Raw genomic sequence first — 22,463 nt, 5'->3', positions numbered from 1 at the left:
CCATTTTTCAACGAGGAAATTGAGATTTTGACAGTCTTAGGACCTGGCCCAAAGCTGCAGTGACCTGACGTGGCTTTTTTTTTTTCTTCAAAGTTCCAAATCAGCACAAACATGCCATTAATACAAGTCTGAAATAAGAGAGCTGTCATTTTAGTTTCTTTCTCAAAATCAACCAAGACGTCCTATGGAAAGAAATAGTCACCTCCCAAGTTTGTGGAATTTTTCTTTTTTCAATGGTCTTTTTCTGGACTAGGAAAAGTCTCCACATCTCTGCACAGCAGCACGCCTATGGGCAATGGAAGAGCTTCCAGCAAATTTAGGGGCCTGATTTCACTTTTATAAGAGAAATAGAAAATCTGTTATTCACTATCTAGGAGACCAAAGGAGTTCCAAACCGAATTTAAGGTAACATCATACAAATTTTGATCGTTCTAAAAGCAATCATATTAGGTAGTTTCTGAGTAAATTTTGTACTCTCAGAAGTTTAGAGTTAGCAGTTTAATCAAATGTGAATTTGTCAGCTGAGAAATGCAGTTCTTTTACTTGGTAAGTCTGAATGAAGTCGGTACCAAGCATCCTTGGCTTTCAGTTTGCCTCCTCATTCCTTTGCACTTTCTGGGCACATTTACGGTCCAGATTCTCTGGTAGGGAGAGTTGCTGTCTCTGCAGGGGACTGGTAGGTGAATTCCCAGATCTGGGGTGAGAGGAGGGAACCACGTAAGCAGAGCCTGAGGGGAAAGGCCATCATGTGGCTGATGGACAGTACAGGATTTTCCCCGTTACTCTCAGGGTAACTTCTTGAACGGCACCCTTCCTAACAGGGCTGCTGTACAAAGCAGGCTGGACCCCCGAGAACTCACAGGTACTGTTGGAAGGCCCCTCACCTTTTCCCCTCTCATGTTCGACTCCTACCAGCTCAGTGCCTCTTGCCACAGTGGGTGACAGCCCCCCGGGGTCTTCCACTCAATGAAGCTGACCTGCCAGGACCTCTCATGGCACAGTGGGGAGGGCTGTGAAATTTGGCCCATGCCATCATATCCTGGCCCTGGCCACCCCTGACTCAAGTCATTTCCTCTGAAAAGCCCCCTACATGGATTCAGTGGTCCAATGACGTGTTCTCAGTCACTTCCTCGGCCTTTTCTGGTCCCCTGGTAAGTGGAAAGGTCTGTGAAGGATCAAACGAATGATGCCGCTGACCTCCCTTCATCAGGCTCTCCTCATAGCACATCACCCCAGGGCCCCACCGGTGCATCGGCTGCTTCTGAGGAGTCAGCATGGGGTTCAGGGAACATAGCATGCTTACCAGGTTGAATCCCTTTTTAAAAATCCCAGATTCAGGCAATTAGAAACAATGCTTTCAGTATTTTATTAACAAGTGAATTGGCAAAAAACAAGTTATCTGGTACTGTCACTACCCCCATTCAGCATCTACCAGGTGCCCGCCATGGTGGTAGGTGTCTACATGCTCTCGTAGCAAGGTTCTCAGCGGCTCTCTGCATCTTGGCTCCACCTCAGTCACCCTCAGAACTACTCAGCGGCAGGAAGAGATGCCCTTCCTCAAAGGGCGGGGTGGGGAGAGAGAGAGATAGAGAGAGAGAGAGAGAGAGAGAGACAGAGAGACAGAGAGAGAGAGAGACAGAGAGACAGAGAGAGAGACAGAGAGAGACAGAGAGAGAGAGAGAGACAGAGAGAGAGAGAGACAGAGAGAGAGAGAGAGCGAGAGAGAGAGAGAGGCTTCTATGTGGATGCCAGGGCCACAAAGGTAAGCCAGGCCTATTCCTTCTGGAGGGCGAGCAGTGATTCTCCTTCAGGGACAGACCCGCTTTGCCTGTAGTATTAGCCTTCCAGAAGAGGTCAAGCCTTGAGGGGAAACTCAGCATTATGAAGACATCATCTTTTTTCTTAGACCAGCTAAGAGGGCATCCAGTGATCTTTGTCAGCAGACAGTGAGACCCCAGGACTAAAACAAAAGCCTGTGATGACTCCTTCCCTTGGCATCAACTTTCTAGCAAACCTCGGATGAGTATGTGTCGATACTGTACACACCTCAGGAGCTACAGCTGGGAAGTGAGAATACTATCAACACACGGAGAAGGACTGAGGAAGAAGAGAATATTTCAGGTACAACACTTCTTGTTGGTTGAGCACCTTTTCTCCAAGAAACTTGGCACCACATCGTCGACTGTCCGGTGAAGGCAGCAGTGACCACCTCACTCCCCCGGGTCCTCGGGCAGCCATTCAGAGGAGCTCAAAGTCTGACTCCTCTCGTTTCAGGTGAAAATATCCATGTATATACATGAACGCCTCTTCATAGTATGTGAACAGTCACAGAAATGGCGCACAGAGCACACTCTCCCCTGCAAAATGGTACTAGCCGTGCAGGGAGTTTGTCAGTCAGAGCGTCCGCACGGAGAGTGATTTGCAGGATGAAGGCAGTGGCCTCCTGGCTGTCCCGTGTCTGCCCTCTAGGACATCTAAGGCGAGGTGACTGCACAGAGTGGCGTCTGCTGCTAGAGAACCTCCCAGCGCCGAGACCCGCGAACAGGAGAGCATCCGCTCAGAAACAGACAATCCGCTTCTCTTCTTCAAAGACTTTGGCCTCCTCTGGATTTATCAAGTTTCCGTTTACGCTGTTGGAGAGAAACCGAGAACACAAGTAAAATGTTAGGGACTGTTGTACGCTCCTTCCCCATGTGTGTTCCTAACACACTCTCATGTGTCACATGACCCTGAAATTCAGGAGCACGCTCTAGCCGAGTATCCGTTCGATATTCATAGAAATCCTCTCCAGCTACCATCACTGTGATCTGGGTCTCACTAAGGTCACCAGGAATAGAGTGGAGAAAACGCCAACAACAGAGTCAGCAGGAAACAAATGGAGTTCTAGGGAAGGGATCACAGGCCGCGTGGGTGGCTGGAGATTAATGCAAACCAAAATTCTGTTTGCTCTCATGCCTTCCGGGCTGAGGCGTGAGCTCAGCTCCACAGGCCCACAGGCCACCCTGGCCTCCATCTGTCTTGTCGGAGCTGGGCTCTCTTCTCTGGGATAGAGATTTTCAAACTCGTTTGTTGTTGTTTTTTTTGTTTTTTTTTGGACCATGACCCCAAATAAGAGCTGCAGGTTACATTGCTAACCGGCATCTATGCATACACACATACCCGCATCTGAAACAAGATTATGGAATAATGCTTCATGCTGTGCACAGTACATTCTGGGTATTCTGTTCAATTTCGATTTTTAAATAATGCTGGTTGCAACCCACCAAACTGATTTAATGATCCATTCACAATGACCAGAGCAAAGGTTAAAAAACACTGTTCCAGGAGCCAAGGTTAGGGAGCTATACCTTGATTTATTTCTATTTTTATTTTTCTTATTATTGTCATCATCATTGGCTGTGAATGTCTCCTCCTCATGAAGAAAGAAAGTAGTTAAGAATAACTGTCCCCTGAGCGCAGGCTGTGGGTCACAGTGTGGCAGTTCCCTGGACCTCAGGGAAGCCACTGGGAGTATGAACTCCTGCGATCTGTGTCCTCAAGGGAAATCCAGCTCTACCCCGCAGGGCGGTCTTGGGCTCCAAGTGGAGAACAAATCCCAGAGCACTCAGGAGTCTTCCAGGGCCCTGCCTGTCAGTTGGCTGCGTTTTCCCCAGCACCCGACTGCAGAGCTGTTGTTACTAATGGGAACCCTGCTCCCGCCCCCACCCCCACCGCCGCGGCATACGCTACAAGCCCAGGGCCACCTCAGAGTGTATGCGTCTTGTGGGAGGCAATGAAATGGAATAGGGCTCAGTTTTACAGTAAAGCAAACAACGCGCTTTCCTTCCACTGGCATAAGCAAGTCCTCAAGGCAGAAACAACAGGAAGTTGTGAAAGAGGACCAGTCAGCTCAAATCCAGCCTGGAAGTATCCTGAAGCCCAGGAAGCCCAGCAAGCAGGAAGAGAGAGCTCCAAACTCCAGGCCAGCACATCCTTTTCTCAGTCTCGTGAGTCCCAGGGTGATTCACTGTCAGGGGGAATCCCTTTCCCCAAGCTGTTTGTCCCTATGTGACCCCAGGACAGTTGACAGGACAGGGTGGCTGGGGAAGAGAACCCCAACTATGGAGTTGGGCAGTCTGGGAAAATGCCAGCTTCTCCTGTGAGGTGTGACCTTGGTCTGGGCCTCAGTTTCTACATCTGTGAAATGGACATAGTACCACCTACTTTACACGATTGTTGGAAAGATGAGGAGTAAATGGAAATTGCCCTACATTGTACCTGGCACATAGTCAACAGTGCTGAGTAAATAATCACTATTATTATTTCAAGTGGTGGAAGGGTCTTACCAAATCTCCATTACACCAGTGTTCTTCTGTAATGCAGCTGCCAGCTGGGCGAGCCCCTTGGCTGTGATCTGGTTCTGGATAAGCCTGGAAGAACAACATATCTTTTGTATCAAATACATAATACTGGGTTAAATCTGCCCCCTTCATTAGGTAGTTGTAAGGAGATGGTGGGATAAGAGACAGAGTCAGGGGAAGAACTGAGTCCACATGACTTTTATTCTGGCTAAGATCGTCTAGATCCAATCCACCAGAGGAAAGGATATCCTTTAAAAGGTTTAAATTTCTGTATATTTGTATAGTAAGCATTCTATATCTGTGTATTCATATGGAGCTCGTTCAATATGAGTGAGTGCCCGACATTTTTCATTGCAGGGGAGCCCAATCAAACATGTTTGGAGACCACCAGTCTGAACGACAAATTCTAAGACGCTCATCTAGGGAACAGGCAGTCTGAGCTCTCCTTCCAGGTGGTTAGGGAAAGGCAAGCCTTAAAGTTAAGTAGCTACCAACTGGCCACTCTCTTCTCTGGGGGGAAACAAAGTCCTTGAAGAGGGGCTGATGTCGGCTCCAACATCTGAGAGGGAGGGAGGAGAAATAGTTCCCCTGTGCCACTCGTGTGTCCCAGTGGAAAAACTTCGGTAAGGGGGCCTCTAAGAGTAACGCCATTATGTTGGGGAGCAGTGATCCAAATGAAACAAGGGTCTCAGATACAGCTGGGAGGCAATTCCTGAAACGCATCCCTGGAAGCAATGCTTCCAACTCAGGAAATAAATGCAGCACAAGGCAGTGATGTGTGTATGCTCCATCCCAGGTTCATCCCTCACTCAGCTATTTGTAGAATGAGGCTACTGCTGTGCTTGAGCCTTAGACATCCTGGGAACTGACCCAACAAGGCAGCCCTACCAGGAAGATGAAGGTCTATGCTGTTGTGATTGATGAGGTTATAGAAATTAAGTGCGAAGGGGCCAACCCTTTAAAGAGACAGTAGAGCCCAGTGGTTAAACGCTCCTCTCATGTATACATACCCACTCTCCACTTCTCAGCTACAGGTCCTTGAAGCAATAAACTTAAGCTATGTGTGCCTCAGTTGCCTGATCTGTAAAATGGGAATAACTATAAGAGAACCCTCTACCCTGGGTGGGAGGATATGTACAAAACAGTTCTTATCACCTATGCCACGGTGCCCAGTGGAAGGGAGCTCTTGTCACCGTTACTGCCCAAGCACACGGGACTATGGTGGCTGTGTTGCAACTGGGACCCAATGCTCCCAGCCACATTTCCCACAGGCTGGGCTCAGTGGCAGAGTTGATAACCTTCTGGTAAGCTTGACCACAGTGTAACTTGACACTTTTGCAAAAGGAGCAAAAATAGAACTCGGAAGTGGGCACAGAGTTCTGCATTCAGTTAAACGCTGCATTTTCTAATCACTTCCTTCATAGCTGCTACCACGGGCCTTGCTGGGGGCAGGGTGAGCTGCCTCCAGCCAAGACTTGGCAAGAGGCCGGGTAGGAGGAAAGCTAAAAAGCCAGCAGTGCTCAGGCACATATGCCCGCTGGGGCCACATCCACAAGGGCCAGTGTGGCCCATGACTGCACGAAGCAGCCAAGACACACTCCCTAGTCATGGCCTAGTGCCGTTCTACCTGGAGCGGCTGGCCTGGCACCTGGGGAAGGGCATTATATATATGTGCCAGAAAGAAAACAAACAACAAAAAGACGTAAAAGTAGCACAATCAGGCTTTTTTCAGAAATTGGTAAGGTGATCTAAAATTCATATGGAAATGCAAGGGACCCAGAATAGCCAATCTTGAGAACAAAGAATGAAGTTGGAAGACTCACACTTCCTGACTTCAAAACTGACTACAAAGTTACAATAATCAGGAGAGTATGTCGCTGGTGTAAGGATAAATATATGTCTCAATGGACTAGAATAGAAGGTCCAAAAATAAACCAATAAACCCATACATTTATGATCATTTGATTTTGGGCAAAAGTGTCAGGGCCATTCCAAAGGGAAAGAGTCTTTTCAACAAGTGGTACTGGGACAGCTGGATATCCACATGCAAAACAAATGAAGTTACACCCTTATACCTCATACTATACATAAGAATTAACTCCAAATGGATCAAAGACCTAAATGAAGGAGCAAAGCTATAACACACAAAAGAAAACTTAGGTGTAAATCCTATGACCTTGGATTAGGCAGTGATTTCTTAGTAAGATACATAAAGCACAAGCAACCAAAGAAAAAAATAGATACATTGGGCTTCATCAAAAGTAAAAGCTTTCGTGCTTCAAAGATCACTATCAAGAAAGTGAAAAACTCCACAGAGAGAAAGTATTTGCAAATCATATGTCTAATAAATGTCTGCTACCCAGATTATAGAAAGAACTCTGACAACTCAGCAATACAACGACCCAATTTAAAATAACCCAATTTAAAAATGGGCAATGATGTGGAGACATTTCTCCAAAGAAGATACACAGATGGCCACCAGGCACATGAAAAGATGTCCAACGTTATTAGTCATCAGAGGAATGCAAATCAAAACACCCACTAGGTGACAAGACTCAAAAAGAATTAACAACAACAAGAGTTGGTGAGGATGCAGGGAAATGGGGACCCTCATACCTTCCTGGGGGGAATATAAAGCGATACAACCACTTTGGAAAACCCTTTGGCAGTTCCTGAAAAAGTTAACAGAGAGTAACCATATGACCCAGCACTTCTGTTCCTCAGCCTATCCCCAAGAGAAAGGAAAGCATATGTTTACACACAAGCATGTACCTGAATGTTCACAGTAACATTATGCCGTCAAAAAGTAGAAACAACCTAAATGCTACCAACATAGGCATGGATATACAAAATGTGGAATAAGCACACCATGGAATATCATTTATCCATGAAAAGCAATGAAGTGCCGATATATGCTATAATGTAGATGAACCCTGAAGACTTACGCTAGTGAAAGAACACAGAGACAAACGGTCACCTACTGTATGATTCCATTTCTATGAAAGGCCCAGAATAGGCACATCCATAGAGACTAAAGGTAGGTTAGTGGTTGTCAGGGACTCAGGGAGGAGCAGAATGCGACCGTTGAATGCAGGTTTGGGGGGATAGAGGAAGCGAGTAGGTAAATTAGATAGCAGTGATAATTGCACAACCCTTTGTATGGCACATGCATTTTATCTCGGTATTTTAAAAAGTAGCACAGTCTGAAATTCTAAGGTTCTCTGAGTTACCATAAATGTTTCAACGTCTGGTTGACTTCCAGCATCTCTGCCAAGCTCTCTGCTACCTCATCGTTGAGTTCGTTTTTGGTGAGCCTGGGAAAGAAAGGAAGTGTTTACTCGGGCGAGCCGTACCTGGCACACATTTTTTAATGAATTCGCAGAAGTGGGATTCTAGCCCAGGTATCTCTAGGTTATGTTAATGATTACTTGCTGAGAACCTAGTAAACAGCAGGGCTCAAAGCCCAGCGTCCAAGCTCCATAGATGATAAATGGTGATTCATTTCTAGGGCAAACCCTTCACCCGAGCTCCTATTTCAGAGGAGCCCATACCTCCTCCCCATCCTTGCTGAGGCCTCAGGTCTCACAGGAGATGGGGCCCCCAGAAAATGAGGGGTCAATGCCTGCTTCTCAAGTCTCCTCCAGAACACCACAGAGCTTGTTACCAAAGTCAGTCAGATGAAAACCTCCAAATCTTGCTGACTGATATTAAAATGAGTCCAGCGCTTTGCTGTGAGGCCAGTTATAAGGGACCCAGATTTGGTGACTGAAAGTTCAAGAAGTCTGTCAATTGTTCTTAAAACCGGGAGTGGTCTAGATAAAGCACAGAGGGCTGGAAGCTCCTGGATGTAGATAGGATTGGACTCTGACGTGCCAGTGGATGAAAGACTCAATAAGGAAGGTGAATGGACTAGAAAGAACATTAAAAAAACCAAATCCTTCCTCGAAAGGCAATTTGGTAGTGGCTGACCAAATTGTAAATGTGTTACACTCTGAGCCAAGGGTTAGAGTCCTGGAAGCTGACCCTGCAGTGTGCAACGACATACACATAAGGGTCAGTTATACCGGCAGTATCAACTGCAGTATTATCAGTCATAAGATGAACAATTTAAATATCTACCAATAAACGCAACAGGCAAAATAACTTGCTAGTGTCCGCTCTGTGGGACGTTGTGCAGCCCTTGGAGAAGGAGGGTCTCATAAGGAAGGAGGCAGAGAGCACGGGGTTTAAAGTGCTCTGGAGCCAGACACGCGGGCGTGTATCACCAACTCGCAGGGCGACCTCGGGTGGGCAGGTGGTTTAACTGTTCGCCCTAGGCCTGCGTTTTCTCACCGGTAAATGTGGACAGTCATAGTACAGGCCTAACAGGTGGTTGTGAGAGTGAGTTAAGACATGTCCAGGCTGGAAAGAATGTGTGGCGTACCATCAGTACTCCGGAAGTGCTGGGCTTGACATTATTACCCACATAGAGGCGTGGTGCTCAACCACGGCGATTCCCCCTCCGGGGGACACTGGCCAATGTCTGGAGACACTTTTGATCATCACAACTGGGGTCACTGTTGGTATGTAATGGGTAGGCCAGGGATTCTGCTAAACATCCCTCAATGCACAGGACAGCCCCTCACAACAAAGAATTATTTGGACCAACGTGTCAACAGTGTTGAGATTGAGAAAACCTCACACTAAGGGACATGTAAAATACGGATAATATATGGTTAAAATTTTCTCAAAGCCACTTGTTAAATGCTTTTCCATTTTGTAAGAAAAGAATACACATATATACATACAGATTTGAATATATGTACATTTGAATGCTAGAGATCTAGAATATACTCAAAGACTAGAAGGAAAAGGTTATATTTGGAAAACACGGGGAGGAGGGACTTTCACTTCCTACTTTTCAGAGTTCGGTGTCACATTTTTTCCAAAAGAGCATACATTACTTTTCAAAATATTTTAGAAGATTTTTTTGAGGGGAAAAGAATTAAGAATGCTCTAACTGGCCAGGCAGGCCTAGTATCAGAACCCTCCTAATAATGACATTTTCATTAACTAACTTAACCAATATCTCATGAGCTTTGCGCTGTGAGAAGAGGATAGAGACACTGAGGGCCATTTCCTCACCCGTAAGGAATTACGACAGGCACGTAAATACAATACAAGTAAATAAATAAAATAGAGTAAATGGCCAAAAAAGAAAGGACCATAAAAAAAGAGCCCGTCAGAAGGTAACATACACTAATTAATTAGTGCCCCTGGAGTAAGAGAGGGAGCGAGGACAGTGGGCTTCCTGTGACAGGTGACAGGTGAAGGCCAATCCTGATGTGGCTACCAGGGGAAAGCAGGCTGCCTGGGGAGGAAAGCAGGGAGGAAGGGAGACAAATTGAAGCATGTGCATGAGAGTTGGACTCTTCAAGGCATAGCTGAGAGGGTTCTGAGGCCTCTCCTGACAGAATGGCCGGCCTTGTGGTTTTCCTGAGGCTCAGGCTGGCAAAGAAGGCCTCAAACTCATGCTCCGGGGCCCACTGCCCGCTTCCGGGAATCGCTGTTTTCTTCTCTAACAGGAAATTACCAACCTAACTTTGAGGAAGGGCCTAGAGCCTTTTCAATTGAGAGGCAGCTTTACAGTTAAAATTCTAGGCTGTGCGCCAGAATACTCCCCAAGACCCCACCTTTCAAAATGACTGGTTATTACCAGAATATTCTCAGAGACGCGTTCTGCCGCAGGGCCTGCGCGAGGCTCTTTCCTCCTTTTGTAGAGATGCCGTTGAATGCCAGACTAGGAAGGAGAACACGAGGGGTGGATGATTAGAGACCTGCCTACATTTGCCTTTGGCTTCAGCAACCAAAACAGCTGGGAGGATGCACCTGGAGGTGGCCCTGCCTGGCTGACTCGGGGCAGGAGACAGAAGTGCTTGTCCTCGCCAGCGGCCGGCCAGGCTTTGTTGCTCCAGAACCCACACTCAGAGCATGAGGTCAGGTGCAAGGCTGATGAAGGAGAGGCCAGAGAGGAAACAGAACACTGGCGAGGCTAGGTCACAGCGCAGCCTGCAAGCTGAGGGGGCCTGCTGAGCTCTGCTTCGGGGGCTAACATTTGCCAGGTGCTGAGCTCTGCTTCGGGGGCTAACATTTGCCAGGTGCCCACCATCTCACACTCTCTTTCATCAGCAAGAAGCAGTAGGGGGCACCCACGGCTCGGAGGTTTGGCCACAGCCCCCGGAGGGCCAGCATGTCTCTGGACAGAGATGAAGGGTCCCCTCTGTCCCATCTGCAAAAGAGGAAAGGGTGGTGTCCCTTCCAGTTTTATCTAGATTTAAGAATTCCTCCCCACCCCCAAGGGACATGGGGAGACGGCCGAGGGGCTGGCACTGTCCCATGCCTTGATCTGGGTGGTGGTTACACTGGTGTGTGCCTATATCAAATCACCAAGCTGAACACTCAAGAGTAATGTGCTTTACTGAAGGCCTCTTATATCTCAGTGAAAACAATTAAGAGAGAAAAAAACTGCACACACATAAACACCTCCCCCGTTAGGAAAGCCCTTGGCTCCGCCCCTGGCAAAGCAAGACGCTGGCAGAGTGTCCACGTGGGCCCCTGGAGACAGCGCGTTACCTCAGGTTGGTCAGGCTGGGGTGGTTCCTCAGAGCCTCTGCAAAGGCCATGGCTCCTTCGTCCCCGATGCTATTGCCCCACATCCTGAGGGCAGAGGCAGGACAGTGAAAGTTAGTGCACACTCAGCCCTTATGTCACAGCTGGACTGTACACTCAAGGCAGATGGTTTTGCTCCCTGGAACCAAGGCCTGGAGACGAATTCCTACAGCAGCCCCTCAGTGAGCTGCCCTGGATTTCAAATTCCGAGGGAAATGTAAGGATACAGAGCAGTAGAAGCCTTGTGAACAGAAGTCCATCAGCACCTTGCACGATTAGAGCCCAGCTGTCACCCCTGAGCTTTTGGAGAGCTGTCTGTCAGTGAGCCTAAACTCATGTCTGTCCCAGAAATGCCACCCGCAGGGTGTACAGGCTGGCAGCAGCCTCACCGGAAGGCCGGCAGAGGTGCTGACACCCAGCATTCCCTCGACTCTGGGCAGGGGACAGGCGTTACTGAAGACACAGCCAGTCTGCCATGAAGCAGAGATCAGGAAGCACATTCAGAAACATGCACAACGTGATCCCTTTATGGAGAGGACGTCAGCGCACGATGCTTGTGGATTTTTGCGGTTTGTGGGGGGCAGGGGGAGTTGCAATGACGAAGCCATACTCTCTCCCCCAGAGCAGCTAACCTGAAATCTGGCTAACACGAGACTGTGCAGAGCCATGCCTCGTATCCTGGCTTTGAACACCCTTGGGCGAATTATGTGGTCTCTTGGGTCTTTGTCCCCTGTCTAAAAAGGGTGGATAATAAGAGCATTTTCTTGCAGAGCTGTTGTGAGGAGTAAGTGAATTAAGATGCCCCAAGCACTTAGAACAGTCCCTGGCCTATATGATAAGCCCCGGTTTGTCTTAACAGGCTGAGTGGCACCGTCGACACAAAGCAGAGCAAGCCTGCCGGGCTCAGGCGCAGAACCCAGGCGGCCTCAGCTACAGGCTCCCCCCAAGCAAGCGACCTGCTTCCACCCCTCCCGGGGTGGCTCCTGAAACCCCTGAATGACAGTTTTCAGGTCTGCTTAAAAAGTGGATGCGCTATCCAATTGCATAGTATCAATTTTTTAATTAAGTGAAAAAGGTAGAATATAATTCTATGCGTATAGTTTGACCTCTCCTATGTTAAAAAAGTAAAATAGCACACATGTGTGTGTGAGCGACAGCAAGACAGTTTAACCCACCTCAAATGTTGACAATAATTATGTCTGAAAACATGATTTTATTATACTTTTCATGTTTTCCACAGTTTACAAATAAAATTATCCATGTTTCTTTTATAATCAAATAAAAAACATACGACGATATAAGAAGCATTAAAAAGCCACCAAATCAAAACTGCAATACCATGTTTCCCTGAAAATAAGACCTAGCCAGACGGTCAACTCTAATGCGTCTTTTGGAGCAAAAACTAATATAAGACCTGGTATTATATTACATTACATTACATTACATTACATTACATTACATTACATTACATTACGTTATATTATATAAGACCCGATCTTACATTATAGTAAAATAAGACTGGGTTTTATATTAATTTTTGTTCCAAAAGACACATTAGAGCTGATTGTCAGGCTAGGTCTTATTTTCAGGGAAACACGGTAAGACACCACCTCACACCCATTAGGATGGTTACAATAAAAATAAATAAATAAATAACAAGCGTTGGCAGGGATGTGGAGAATTTGGAACTCTTGTGCACTGTCGGTGGGATTGTAAAATGGCACAGGTACTGTGAAAAACAGCATGGCGTTCCCTCAAAAAATTAAAAATAGAATTACCCTATGATCCAGCAATCCCACTTCTGGGTACAGAGCCAAAAGAATTGAAAGCAGGGTCTCAAAGAGATCTTTGTACACCGTGTTCACAGAAGCACTATTCACAATAGCCAAACGGTAGAAGCAACCCAAATGTCCATCTACCGATGAATGGATAAACAAATGTAGTTACACATACAATGGGCTATTGTTCGGGCATAAAAAGGAAAGCAATTCTGACACATGTTGCAACTTGGATGAACCTTGAGGACAATAGGCTAAGTGAAAGCAGCCAGTCACAAAGACAGTGTGAGATGCCACTTATATGAGGTATTAGAGCACTCAAATTCATGGACAGAAAGTAAAATGGTGGTTGTCAGGGGCTGGGGAACGGAGGAATGGGGAGTTAGTGTTTAATGGGGACAGAGTTTCTTTTTTGCAAGATGCAAAGAGTTCTGGAGCTGGACAGTGGGGATGGTTGTACAACTATGTGGATGTACTTAATGCCACTGAACTGTCCATGATTAAAAATGATTAAGATGGTAACTTTTATGTGATGAGTATTATACCACAACAAAAAATTGAATTTAAAAAAATCTCCAGAGAACATATAATATTCTTAAAGGGAAGAACACCTGCCTGTGGAAACTTACCACCCAGGGTAAGACCAGCTCCCTCCACTCGCCGGCAGTGATAACACCGACTTTTGCGTGAACTAAATAAAAGGCCATGCAATTGAATTTGCAATCAGTCCTGGGAGGTCCCCCAGTGTTTCCTGTGCAAAAGCCAGTGGGGCCACTAGGGCCTATCCCCCACAGCTTGCCCAGGGGTCCTGCTGGAGTCTTTATGGACCAGAAGACCAACAGGTGCTCAGGGACCCAGAACAGGTTGTGTCACGCGCACGTGTGCACTCGTCTCTACTCACCCAACTTCAAAGATTGATTTGCTGTTCTTCACAGCCAGGGCGAGACACTTTCCTCCTTCGCTCGTTATTTTGTTTTTTCCCAGTCTGCAGAGGGAGTTGTGCACACGTCAGCCTGCGACTGGGAGGGGACTCAGCCACCCTCATCCCCAGCATAGAGCCCTCTGGTTCCTCTTAGGAGGAGTGGCCTTTCTCCTGGGACCCACAGCAGCTATTCCCTCGGCTCCCACTCAGGGAAGGACCCAAAGCCTGAAGAGAACAAGTAAGGATCCCTCTCCAGGAGGTGGTCACAGTCTCTGCAGAAACTAGGGACATAAGATTTCCCGACGCTTCTTTAAATGACCTCCGCAACGTCACTCATTTCCATCAGCAGACCAGGGCGCTTCCTGCTCCAACAGGAAATGGTCAAGATGTGTGTTCCCGTCACCAGGTCAGCACCGGGGACGTCTCCAAGTCCATCCCGTCCCCTTGGCATTTCTATGACAGGGCCAAGGATCAAGCTCTTGCTCGCAACGAGGTGCGTGCTCTGGTTTGAATGTTTGAGTCATCCCCAAACTCCACAGTGCACATTCCTATCCCCCAGGGTGATGGGACTAGGAGGCGGGGCCTTTGGGAGGTGATTAGGGCACGAGGGTGGGGCCTCATGAATGGGATAGTGACTTATAAAGGAGTCCCCAGAGAGCTCCTTTGCCCCCTTTTCCACCATGTGAGGACACAGTGAGGCCCCATCTGTGAACCAGGAATCGGGCCCTCACCAGACACCTAACCTGCCAAAACACTTTGGTCTTGGACTCTCCAGCCTCCAGAATTGCGAGAAATACATTTCTGGTGCTTATAAGCACCCCCGTTTATGGTATTTTGTTACAGAAGCCTGAATGGACTAAGACAATTAGGAGCTTCCTTAGGGGAAAAGCCCTCCAGAAAGGGTGATGGCCGTGGCCTTTCTTCCTGTCGGAAGTTAATGAAATCAAAATGCCAACCTTTCCCCCCACCAATGGCAGGCGGCCCTTCCAAAATCCCAGCCTCACCCACAGGTCAGAAATCCTGCCTGTGGCCACTCAGGTCTCCTGATTTGACCAAGAAGACCCTGGGGCAAGCAGAAGGTGTTAGAGTGACAGCTCTTTACAGTGACATTAATTCTTTGTTTGAATAATGAAAGGTGACTAAGAGAAGCCACTGAAGAGCCTGCCATGCCCCCCCCACTTACTTAAGGTGCGTGAGGCCTTTGCATTCATCCAGGATTCTGGCGACGTACCTGGCTCCCACATCAGTGATCTGGTTGTTGTATAAGCTTCAAGAGAAAGCACAGCCGTAAGACTCGGTGACGCCCACGGTCATCTTAATGACCTCCCTTTTTAAAAATGAGTGTGTGCTGTCTGATTTCCGAAGGAGAAAGGCAGGGCACGTGGAAACCAGAGTTTGCGGCGCTGGGATCTCCCAGGCGGGGCTCAAAGCCGCTCTGCCACTTTCCCCAGCTCTACGACCTGGGGCAAGTTATGTAGCCTCTCTGTGCCTTGGTTTCTCCATCTGTGACACAGGGTTCAGAACGACAGCTCCCTCACGGGGTCGTCACGAGGATTATATGAGATCATTGTGAGCCTTCGCATATAAGTGCTCGATAAATGGCCGTTGAAGGGATAACATCTCGACGGGAAAAGGTTTCTGAGTCCTGGAAGCTCCTCAGGGTCTACCTTTCATCCATGCCTCCACTTAATACCAACTCGGCAGCACGCAGAAAGAAGTGGACGGTGGTAACTAGACAGGGTCAAGGGTTCCACAGCCACACACACCTCCCAAGTTGAAAGGCAGCCTGGGACCAGGTGCTTCAGGGTCCTCGTTTCTCAGCAGACGGAACTGAGGCCCAGAGAAGCGACTCCAGAGTCAACAGTGGCTGTGGTGCTGGCTAGACTGGACCCCACTCCTATCTCAAATTCCAAAACTCAAGGCTCTGAAAAACCAAAGTTTCTCACAACTATTTTGGCAACTGATATGGAGCTATTTGTGGTCTTTTCCCCAACTGGTTTGAACACTTGTACGTTTTGCTGCAGGAATATTAATGTATTTGAAAACGGGGTACTGCCTTAGACCCCACTGGTGATGTCACTGCTATGTAACATGTACACTGAATTCTAATCTGTGTCTTGCCCCAAGGGTTCCGGATGAGGGGTCATGGACACATAGTAGTGGAATCTAATACATAAATTACACAAACAGTAATGTCTATAAAACCTATCCCAGATATTCTCTCCCTGCGTCCCCCAGTCACCACGCTGCCAGCCACGTGCCTATATTAGGCTCGCAGCTATTCAAGTGGGAGGCGGAGGCCCAGCCTGACTTCCTGACTTGCTCCAAGAGCCGGCTGCCGGCCATGCCAAAAGCAGAGCCCAGCGCTCCTGGCTCCCAGCCCAGCTCTTCCTGCTGCTCCTGGTTCTCAGTCCCAACCCACTAGTGACTCATGTGAATGGCAATTTCCTGCTGCTCTGTGTTATTACTACGTAGCTGGCCCAGTGTTCGTGAGAAATACATACCCTAAATACGTCAAAATTTTGTACTTGGTCAGCTCTTCATATAGCACCTTTACCCCACTGTCAGTGATCTGGTTGACACTGAGTCTGAAACAAAACAGCAGAGAAAGTTACAAATCAGAGCAGCCCTCCACTCTGAAGGAGCATTCATTCCACAAGGATCCAGAAGCCTAAGTCCTGGGGTTCTCCCAGCGATAAATGCCGCCTGAGAGAATGGCCATAGCCGTCAGCCAGACAGCCCCTGGAGAGCCTGGTCATCGTGGGGCCGGCAGACCCACCCAGAACCAGCCCATCAGAGAGGCTGCCGCACAGTGCTGACTCAACACAAGGGCTATGAGGGACGAGGACAGCCCCCTGATACCCTGCAGGGGTGGGTGGCCTATGTGCCAGCCAGACCCTCAGTGCAGATCTAACTGAGCAGTGGAGCCCTGGCAGTTTGAAGCGTGTGGAGCTGCATTTGGTGGTTACAAGGCTGGGGAGGGAACGTGCCACCCTCTTGCAAGTGGAGCCAGAGATGTTAGGTGTCCTGCAAAAAGCAGAACAGTCCCCACAAGAACTGTCCCACCCCAAATGCCAACAGCCTCCACAGCTAGAAACACCTGGGTGAAACCTGACTTGCCACCCGAAAAGGTCAGTCGAGGGCTGATGCTTATGGGGTGTGGTTCTATGCGCAAAAGCGCAAATGGCAATAGAGAAACACCAGAGTCGTGATCAGAAGAGGCAAATCTCGGTGACTGCACAGTCCAGCTCCTCTTTAATGCAAATGCTACCTCCGTAGGCCAGGCTTAGACCGGGGACAGGAAAAAAGGCCTCTGGATGACGCACAGCTGGATAAAGGCCAGCCGCACGCTGGAATTGCCCTGTGAAATCCCTATACTAGCAGGATATTTTGATGTAGCTAAAGTACAAAATAACTTCTTTACTACCAGGCAGACCTCATTTTATTGCGCTCCGCAGATACTGAGTTTTTTACAAAAACTGAAGGTTTGTGGCAACCCTGCCTCGAGCAAGTTGATTGGCACCAAAAAGCCTGACTTGCTGAAGGCTCGGAGGATAAGTTAGCTTTAGCAATGAAGTATTTTTTAAATTAAGGTATGTGCATTTTGTATAGACATAATGCTATGCACATAATAGACTACAGCATAGTGTAAACGAAACTTGTATATGCACTGGGAAACCAAAAAATCCGTGTGCCTTGCTGTATTGTGATATTTGCTTTATTGTAGTGGTCTGGAACCAAACTCATAATATCTCTGAACTATGATTGTGATCTTTGTAACAAACTGACCTTCTCAATCCTCCATCCCATCACTATGTGAGGCTGAGGGACAGATAAGGCTCAAGGATGGATGGGAGTGAGGATGAGGCGAGGGTCAGGGGTTGGGTGAGGTCATAGACCAGTGGTCAGCACATTTTCTCTGTAAAGGGCCAGATTGCAAATATTTGAGGTGCTGCAGGCTCTATGTTCTCTACTGCAACCACACAACTCCATAGTGTAAAGCAGCCAATACGTAAACAAATGGGTGTCGTTGTGTTCTAATAAAACTTTATTTATAAACACAATCCATGGGCCAAATTGGGCCCACAAGCTGACCTTTGTAATAAGTAAATGACTGAACAGGTAAAATCTTGATTTTCAGGCCACATCCAAATGATTAGGTGAGACACCCTGGCCCCCTCGCCTCACAGTACCCACCTTGGTGCTGGGACACAGTGTATGTACTCTGTGGCCTTCCCAGGGTGGCAGAGGCTACTACGCACCCAATCTCTATGCTTTTTTAGAAACAGAATCCCCCATTTTTTAGCTGGGCACACGTGATCAAGTTCTGCCCAATGAAATCTAAGTTGAAGTTTCATTAGCAACAATAGTTAAGAAGTCTTCTTCAGACAATGGAGTGTGCTCTTCTCTGCCCCTCCTTCCTGGTGGCTAGAATGTCAACTGAATGGCTGGGGCTTGAGCAGCCCTCTTGGGCCAAGAAGTGGGAGTCAGGTATTGAGGGCAGCAGGGCAGCAAGACAGAAGAGAGCCCGGACTCTTGCTTGTCATGGAAGCACCGCAGCAGCCCCCAACTGCCCCTAATTGATGCCCTCAGGGAACTCTCAATGCTTCCCTGGGGTGGCGCATTTCCTGCTTTCTCCTTTACTGGTGTGGAGGAAAACTTGGGCACTGCTGCCTGGGGCAGGACCACCAACCACACTCGTGGGGAATTTCCATCTCATGAGATGAGCACAGGGAGGTAGGAGGCTGCAGATGGACAGACACTGGCTGAGCGCAGGGAAAAGACTGCAGGCCTCCCAATCCCCAGGCCAGGGAAGCCTTGGGCTCCCTAACACTCCGCTGGCCCCACAGAATTACACTCTGGCATTGGTGTTAACAGTTCCAAATCCCTCTTGCTCTCCAAAAATGCATGAGTCAAGTAATGGAGACCTGAACCCCCAGAGAGATTTACGAGGTGTATTCTGTACAGGAAGTGCCAACAGAAGAAAGCAGACAGGCCTTTCTTTCCTCTAAACCAGGGTGTCAAAACTGCAGCCCGCGGGCCAACTGCGGCCCGCGATCCACGTTTTATTGGCCCGCAGCAAATTCCAAAAATATATTTAGTTTACTTAAATAAACCAGGAGAGGCAAAACGTACTTCACCTTGAGTGAGTGGCCCGGCCGTTTGTGTATTTTACCACATAAGGCCCTTGGTGAAAAACATTGAAAAAAGTTTGGACACCCCTGTTCTAGACCATCAAACAGGAGACTAGTCAAGAGTTGGCATTCTTGGCTAGATCGCTGGCAGCTCAGGGCTGCTGGCTGCGGGGGGTCAGCACCCTTACCCCCCGCATTGTTCAAGGGTCAACTGTACTGTACTTGGTAGGATCTGAGCACCTCCTTTTCCCAGATGAGGACGCTGAGGCTCAGAGAGGTTAAGCACCTTGCTCCAGGACACCCAGCTGGGGCTGATCCAGGTCTGCCTGACTTTGAAGCTTTGTGCCTTGCCCTGTGCCACTCTGAGACAGAGACAGTCCAGACGTTCCAGGAACAGAGGTCATGGTTCTTGGGGAATCCAGGAGATGGCGCTCCCCGACCCAGTCCAGTTGTGTGTGTCCTGCGCTTGGCCCACCCCACCCACCTGTGCTCTCTGCGCCTGGCGGCCTCACCTGATGATGGTCAGCCGGCTGAAGCAGGGCTGCAGTTCCCGCACGCCGTAGTCATTGAGGTTGTTGTTGTCCAGATCGAGGGCGAGCCGTTTGCGGAAGTGGTGCAGGACAAAGGACAGGGCGCTACAGTCGGCCGAGTAGGCGTTGCAGTAGGTCAGTTTGAGGTAGTTGGCGCAGATGCCCCTGGCTGCCAGCTGCCCCACCTTCTCGCTCTGTGTCTCGTAGATGCAACGCAGCATCCAGATGAAGGTGGGCATGGCCTGCACCTGTTTGAAGCCCTCATACTGAACACGGGGCAGGTTCTTCATGTGGGCCCGCAGGCTGGCAAACAGGTGTGCCCACAGGGCCTTGCGTTTCTTCTTCAGGGTCGCGGCAGGCGCCAGGTGCCGCAGGAGTTTCTGTTTGGGTTTGGACAACAGCCCGCACAGGAAGAGGCTGGTGAACTGAAAGTGGTTCTTGTTCCTGAAGGGGTCCTCCCTCGCCAGGCCACTGTCCCCCAGGCACTGGAATGGGAGGAAGTGGGGAGAACAGGGTGTCGCTGCTGCCTCTCCAGGAGGGGCCCACTCCTGGAAGAACCTGAGCAGCTCCGGAGTGCTCACCTTGTCGTCCACCACGAGGAAGAAGGCGGTAAAGAAGGCCTGGAGGGTGATGTGGAAAAACTCATAGGACTGCTGGTCCCCTTCGAGGCCCAGCTCGGGCACTGCCCTCAGGAAGCCCAGCTGCAAGTCTCCCTCCTGCACGTCGGACGCCTGCACCTCCTCCTGGCTGAAGACAAACAGGTCCCTTTCCATGCCCCAGTGGGCCACCTGGCCCAGCGAGCGCAGGGTGGCCCGGTGAGCCTGGTACGTCTCCGTCTGGCTCCGTGTGTTCCTCTGCACCAGGCTGGTGGGCTGCGTCCTGTTCAGGTGGACCTCGGTGAGCAGCAGGAAGACGTCGGTCAGGGTGACCGTGAAGGCGGGCAGCTGCGGGAAGCTGTCGACGGCGCTGTGGAAGTGCTGGAAGCAGCGGAAGATGATCCAGCAGAAGAGGGGCACGGCGCACAGGCTGCAGAGGTTCGGGTTGGCTTCCAGCTGCTCCAGCACCCGCTCCTGCACCGCCCGCTCCGGAAACATCCTCCCGGTGAAGGCCTTCAGGTGACTGAGGGAGAAGCCCCGCAGAAGCACCTTCTTCCGAAGGAGCTGGCGCGGGATCTCAATGCCGGTGCGGGCCGTGAGCAGCTTGGCAGCCCCTTTGAGCAGCGTCCCGCTAAGCAGGTTGGCCAACAGGACCAGGGGGTGGGCGGGCTCCCAGGGCGAGGAGGTGTTGGGCACGCGGCTCAGGTCGAAGTCCGAGTGGAGCTCGTCCAGGCCGTCGAAGGTAAAGAGGGCCGCGTGGGGGAAGCGCAGCAGGAAGGCGAACACCTCCTCGGGCTCCTGCTCCGGGTAGCAGTAATGCTTGAAGAGCAGGTCCTGCAGACTCAGCGTGTCGCTCTCCTTGAAGCAGCTGAACATGCGGCAGCGGAAGTGGAAGAAGAACTTGAGCCCCGCGTCCAGCTGGCCCGTGGCCCAGAGGCGCTGCAGCCGCTGCAACAGCATGGACTTGCCCACACCAGCGTCACCGAAGATGAAGATGGTCTCGCCCTGCTCGTTGAGGACGCCCGTGGAGTGGTCCAGGAGGCAGGCCAGGCTGTCCAGGCTGCCCAGACTCTCATTGCCAAATCCCACCAGCTCCACAATGGTGTCTGTGTACGTCTCCTCCAGCAGCAGCTCCTCCTTCTGCGCGTAGCACAGGATGAACTTGGAGTCCCGGCCCAGCTGGTGGCGCAGCTTCTGGGTATACCTGCTCACTGGAGGCAGAGAGAGAGAAAAGAAGCCAAACGGCATCAAACAGGGAGGTCTCGGAACGAGAAGCAAGCACACAGACTCACGACTTGGACCCTGAGCCCAAGGGCAAGGACTCCTCCCATGGAGACCCTCAAGGCTCTCAAAGAGCCGCAGCTCTGGTACCTGCAGGTCCTCAGGCCTGGACACCAGTTCCTGACCTCAGAATTCGCCAGCCAGAGGACAACAGACCGCAGCTGGGATCAATGACTGCGGGACAGGCTCCCATATTCCTTTGCACAAGTGGTCACTGAACTTCAGCTAAACACGGAAGCTCTCTCACACTCCAGGACCAGGCCACATGGCCCTGCCACCCCACCCCAACCCCAGGGCCTTGTTCCATTAGCTGGAGCCAGTCCCCCCTGAAACCTATATTGCTGAAGAGGAAATTGCCCTAAGCTTTCCAACACTGCTCTTGAAACAACACGTACTCTCAAAAAACCAAATGCCAAAACTTTGGGTCATAAAATACAACAGTCAGTGTCAATCTGGATTACAAAGGATCTGGGCCGCATCTAAAACACCACAGCCGAGTACACTTAGATGAAACCAGCCTTCTTCTACCAGACAGAGCCCGTCAGCCCTCCTCCCGGGCGTCACGGATGCTTAGCACATGCCCCGGGCTGAGTGCCTGCCCAGAGCGGAGCAGAGGCAGTAACGTGCTCGCATAAGCACCACGCTCTCATCGGCCTCGAGTATGTACCCACACATCACCTGGAACTGCGGTGGTCCTCATCATCATTTGCGACGATACGTTTGTGGGACGACTGACTGTCGCTCTCCTGCATTAGCCTCAGAGGCGGTGAGGGCAGGACCCATCTGGGTCTGCTCCCCATTGGACGCCTGGCACCCAGCACGGTGGCTACCTCACATCCTGGGTACCTCATTAACACCTGTTGAACTAACACTTAACTAATGGGGGCCCTGGTGCTTTGGAAATAAAGACTGGCAGTCAGGGGTGACAAGAATACTTTGCATAGAATCAAATTGGGAAAGATTTTTTTAAAAGAGGGAAAAATACAACGTTCAATGTGTGCTACCATAAGCATGTCTCCGTATGTCAGAATGGGAAGCAAGAGGTCAGTCAGAACAGAGGCTATTCCCACACTTCCATGGGCCCTCCATCAACCAGACCAGCGGTCCTGTGGTCACTCCAATCACAGTCCCCTGTGCTGCACAGTCCCCTGGGCAAGAGACCAGCTCCCCTTTTCTAAAAGGAACACAGCCCCCAGGCCTGCAGCCGCGGTGGACCAGCTTTCATGCCCTGTT

General features: G+C 49.7%; 1 protein-coding gene across 2 annotated transcripts in view; it reads right to left on the bottom strand.

Annotated features, from left to right (window-relative positions):
- Positions 1 to 1,342: 1,342 nt before the first annotated feature.
- Positions 1,343 to 22,463, bottom strand: part of NOD1 (nucleotide binding oligomerization domain containing 1) — a 37,526-nt gene continuing 16,405 nt past the window's right edge. Inside the window, exons 6-14 of one of the 2 annotated variants that reach the window (XM_019726190.3) lie at positions 19,336 to 21,160; positions 16,193 to 16,276; positions 14,872 to 14,955; positions 13,668 to 13,751; positions 10,953 to 11,036; positions 10,036 to 10,119; positions 7,571 to 7,654; positions 4,326 to 4,409; positions 1,343 to 2,630 (exon numbers count right to left, since the gene is read on the bottom strand). In XM_019726190.3, the coding sequence (XP_019581749.3) occupies positions 2,558 to 2,630; positions 4,326 to 4,409; positions 7,571 to 7,654; positions 10,036 to 10,119; positions 10,953 to 11,036; positions 13,668 to 13,751; positions 14,872 to 14,955; positions 16,193 to 16,276; positions 19,336 to 21,160 (2,486 nt within the window). In that variant the 3' untranslated portion in view covers positions 1,343 to 2,557. The remainder of the gene's footprint in view (positions 2,631 to 4,325; positions 4,410 to 7,570; positions 7,655 to 10,035; positions 10,120 to 10,952; positions 11,037 to 13,667; positions 13,752 to 14,871; positions 14,956 to 16,192; positions 16,277 to 19,335; positions 21,161 to 22,463) is intronic. The other variant, XM_074340944.2, reaches the window with a different exon arrangement.

Source organism: Rhinolophus sinicus, chromosome 4, assembly GCF_057876585.1.
Source record: "Rhinolophus sinicus isolate RSI-liver-muscle chromosome 4, RSI-T2T, whole genome shotgun sequence".
In the NCBI taxonomy this organism is placed as follows: Eukaryota; Metazoa; Chordata; class Mammalia; order Chiroptera; family Rhinolophidae; genus Rhinolophus; species Rhinolophus sinicus.
The sequence above is the reverse complement of the archived record's forward strand: the minus strand, read 5'-3'. Positions and strand labels throughout refer to the sequence as shown.